Source organism: Gossypium arboreum, chromosome 9 (genome assembly GCF_025698485.1).
Source record: "Gossypium arboreum isolate Shixiya-1 chromosome 9, ASM2569848v2, whole genome shotgun sequence".
NCBI classification, from domain to species: Eukaryota; Viridiplantae; Streptophyta; class Magnoliopsida; order Malvales; family Malvaceae; genus Gossypium; species Gossypium arboreum.
This window is the reverse complement of record NC_069078.1, coordinates 866744-870179: the sequence shown is the minus strand read 5'-3', so window position 1 is coordinate 870179 and position 3436 is coordinate 866744. Positions and strand designations below refer to the sequence as shown.

Here is a 3436-nt window from a genome sequence, read left to right as displayed (position 1 = left end):
GCATGGTTGGTGAAAGTTTTCAGGCCTCAACCTTTGCTGAAGTTGCCTAAACATACACAAAATCATGGTAAGATGATTTGTACCTTAAAAAGTACTACTTTCTTGATAATGTAATTTTCTTACAACTACAACTTTTCTTTAAAATTTACTTTCCTTCAAAAAATGAGAATATGATTCATCTTTACTATTATTTAAATCTTTAATTGAGTTGTTTTCATGAGTCAACTGGACAACAACTCAATTTAGAAATTATTAAACTATCCTTACAGAATTCAAACAAGTTATATTCTTACAAGAGTACTTTTATCTTTTCACAATGTTCATAAAACCAATGTAAAAATTAAAATATATTGAAATTTAAACCCATGCCACCAACATATATAAAATATTTTATTTACCACCTCAACCATACCAATATTTTGAATTTTTTGTATACATTTCAATGTTATAACACAAAATATGTTAGGCATAAGATACACCAAGAGGGGGTGAATTGGTGTTCAGTGTTCAAAACGTTTGGAAAAAGTTGCTAAAAAAAAATTTGCACAAGAGATTTAAAATGGTTCAACCTCAATTGCCTACCTCTACTACCTTAGCTTTCCACAACTAAGGATTTCCCCATCTCTTTAATTGGTATCTTTCAAGAGCAAGGTATAACCTTTACAAAACGTTGTCTTTTCAATAGGTAAGATAGAACCACTTCCCTTTCCCCTTAAGGTTTTCTACTAAAACTTTAAGTAAACCCTAAAAAATTTGAGAAATAAAATTGAGAATGAATAAATACCTTAGAAGGTTGATACACAATGTTTAAGCTCTCACAAATACAAATGAACATTTGAAAGAATGAGTAAAACATCGTGAAAGATTGGATTTTTTCTCTTGATCATTGTAAGCCCTCCAATAGGTAGATGGGAAGTATTGGAGGAAGATTATCAACCTTATGCGAATAAGGGTGAACTAGAAAAAGTATATGAGGATATTTGGCATGAATGTTCAAAGGATAAGTACTTCAATTCTTTACAAATATTTGAATCTAGATCTTAAAACATGATAAAAAAAAGGTTAAATAGGAAAAAAAAATGCTCTATGAGAAAGCTTGGAGTGAAGTCCTAAAGATATTTTGAAGTTTAGGAATTAATTTAAAAAATGACCATTAGTTTAAAGATGTAAAGTGCAATTAGCCTTAATTTTTATGATAAAACTCTTAACCCTTTAACTTAAAATCTCTACTTCACCTTACATGAATATCCAAGTTACGAAAAAAAAATAATGTTAATCTTTTTTTCTAAAGCAATCAATCATCATAAATAATAAATATACTTTAACTTTACCATTAGGGTTTGCTTAGTTGAATGGAAAAGTGGAAGGATGGGAGGAAGAAATGAAAAAAGTGAAAAGAGAATAAATTTTCATTGTGTTTAGTAAGGAAGAAAAGTGAGAAGAAAAAAATAGAAGATATGATCATTTTCCATCATAATGCATAAAAATTAATCATTCCAAATTGGAAAGATAAGAGGAGAGAAAATGAGGAAGATGTGTATGTGAGTTTAAAATTATGTGTTTTTCAAATGTGTTATTTTCTTTCATTTTATTTTTAACTTTACCAAGCAATGGATGGAAAGAAATTTACTTTTTTCTTTCCATTTTTCCATCTTTCCTACTGAGCACACCCATGAAAAAAAAATTATGTTTTCCATCCTTCTAGTTTTATACCCCTTCAAATTTTCATCCTTTCAACTTTCTTCCCATTCTACCAAGCAAAGCCTTAATGATTGAGAATAATCAAATTGATTGATGGTACATAGAATTATACACTTCAAATTTCCATCTTATATAAAATATTAATGCATAAAATATTAATCTCAATGTTTTTTAAACCGGATAAAGCCTTAGTGATTGGGAATAATCAAATTGTTTGATGGTACATAGAATTATACACTTCAAATTTCCATCCTATATAAAATATTAATGCATAAAATATTAATCTCAATGTTTTTTAAACCGGATTGGTGGCCGAACCAATTAGGCCACCAGTTCACTAATCCAACCAGCCTAATTACATTTTTTTTATAAATTCAAACCCACTCTTCAGACCGATTCCCAATCCAACTAGTCCAGTCTGATTCAAACAACAAAGTTTGATCTAATAATTCTAACAATTTAAAGTTAATGATTAACTTGTCAAAAAAATTTAAAAAAATACGAAAATGATTTTAAAAAAATGATTGCATTAAACTAAAATTATAGAAATTAGGTCTTGTTATATGTATATATAGTAATGCTAAAAGTTGAATAAACAACTAGTTATATATAATGTTGAGGCAGAGAGTCTTATCTATGGAACTAATCTTTGTTTTAGGAGGTGAGACATGATAGAAATATAAACCAAACACGTCTATCTCTCTCTCTTTCTCTTTCTCTTTCTCTCTCTCTCTCTCTTTCTCTTTCTCTCTCTCTCTCTTTCTCCCAAAATTATTTTCTCTTTTTCTCACCTTGTTTTTTGACACAAATTAACCATATTCATCCAGAAATAAGGACCACCGAGGGAAAAAGAAAAATCACATTGTCTCAAATGGATTCCATTATTCAAAAACATGGATCATGAATCATGTCAATCTCATATTTGTTTGAATATTTTGTGTAGATTTTCCAAATGCCTGACTCAGATCCAGGTCGTACATATATATGGACAATCAGCGGCATTTTATTTCTTTGTGTAACTATTGGAGGTGGTTGCCTTTTGGTTTACATGACCTCTCCCCAATCTCAGTCTTCCAAATCGCTTCCTATTGTTGGTTTAGTCCTTGTTTGTATGCCTTGGATATTTTGGATCTTGACTATACTATATCGTATAACCTCAAGGGCTTTTGGATTTAGGATGGTAACTGGTAACTTATATGGTGATCTTGATAGTGGTGGTGGTGCCGCTGGCAATGGTTCTAATGATATTGATGTGAATGCCAAAGATGCACCAATTGCTCCTTCAAATGATGAAGCCAAAAATGGTCAAGAAAGAAACACCAAAAGAGATGGTAGGCCTTCCTCTACTAGTTCAAATGATGTATCCATTACTTCACATGAGAGTGAAATTCCATTGTCGTTATCAAAGGCATTGTGATTGAAAAATCAATTAATTTTGACATTAGAAGGGTTGGATCTTATGCCATTTTTGAAAGCATTTTCATAACATAGATACATTTTCATGAGTGTAGCTTTTAAATTCAATCAAAACCTTTTCTCTGTATGAAAAATAATACATTTTTTATCCAAGAAAGAAGAATTCTCACCATTCTCACTTTTCATATCATCCTTCCTTAGCCTTTCATTATACTAATTTTACTATTTTTAGCTTCTATCCTTGAATCATTTATTTTTTAACATATAGATGTAACATCCTTTTTTAGTAACTATTGAGAATTGTATCATTGATTGCAAA

At 29.9% G+C, this 3436-nt stretch overlaps 1 protein-coding gene across 1 annotated transcript; it reads left to right on the top strand.

The window, feature by feature from the left end:
- Positions 1-2343: 2343 nt before the first annotated feature.
- Positions 2344-3150, top strand: LOC108455675 (uncharacterized). The gene has a single exon (XM_017754211.2). It carries the CDS (start codon positions 2654-2656, stop codon positions 3116-3118), a length of 465 nt encoding a protein of 154 aa, XP_017609700.1. The 5' UTR covers positions 2344-2653; the 3' UTR covers positions 3119-3150.
- Positions 3151-3436: the final 286 nt, after the last annotated feature.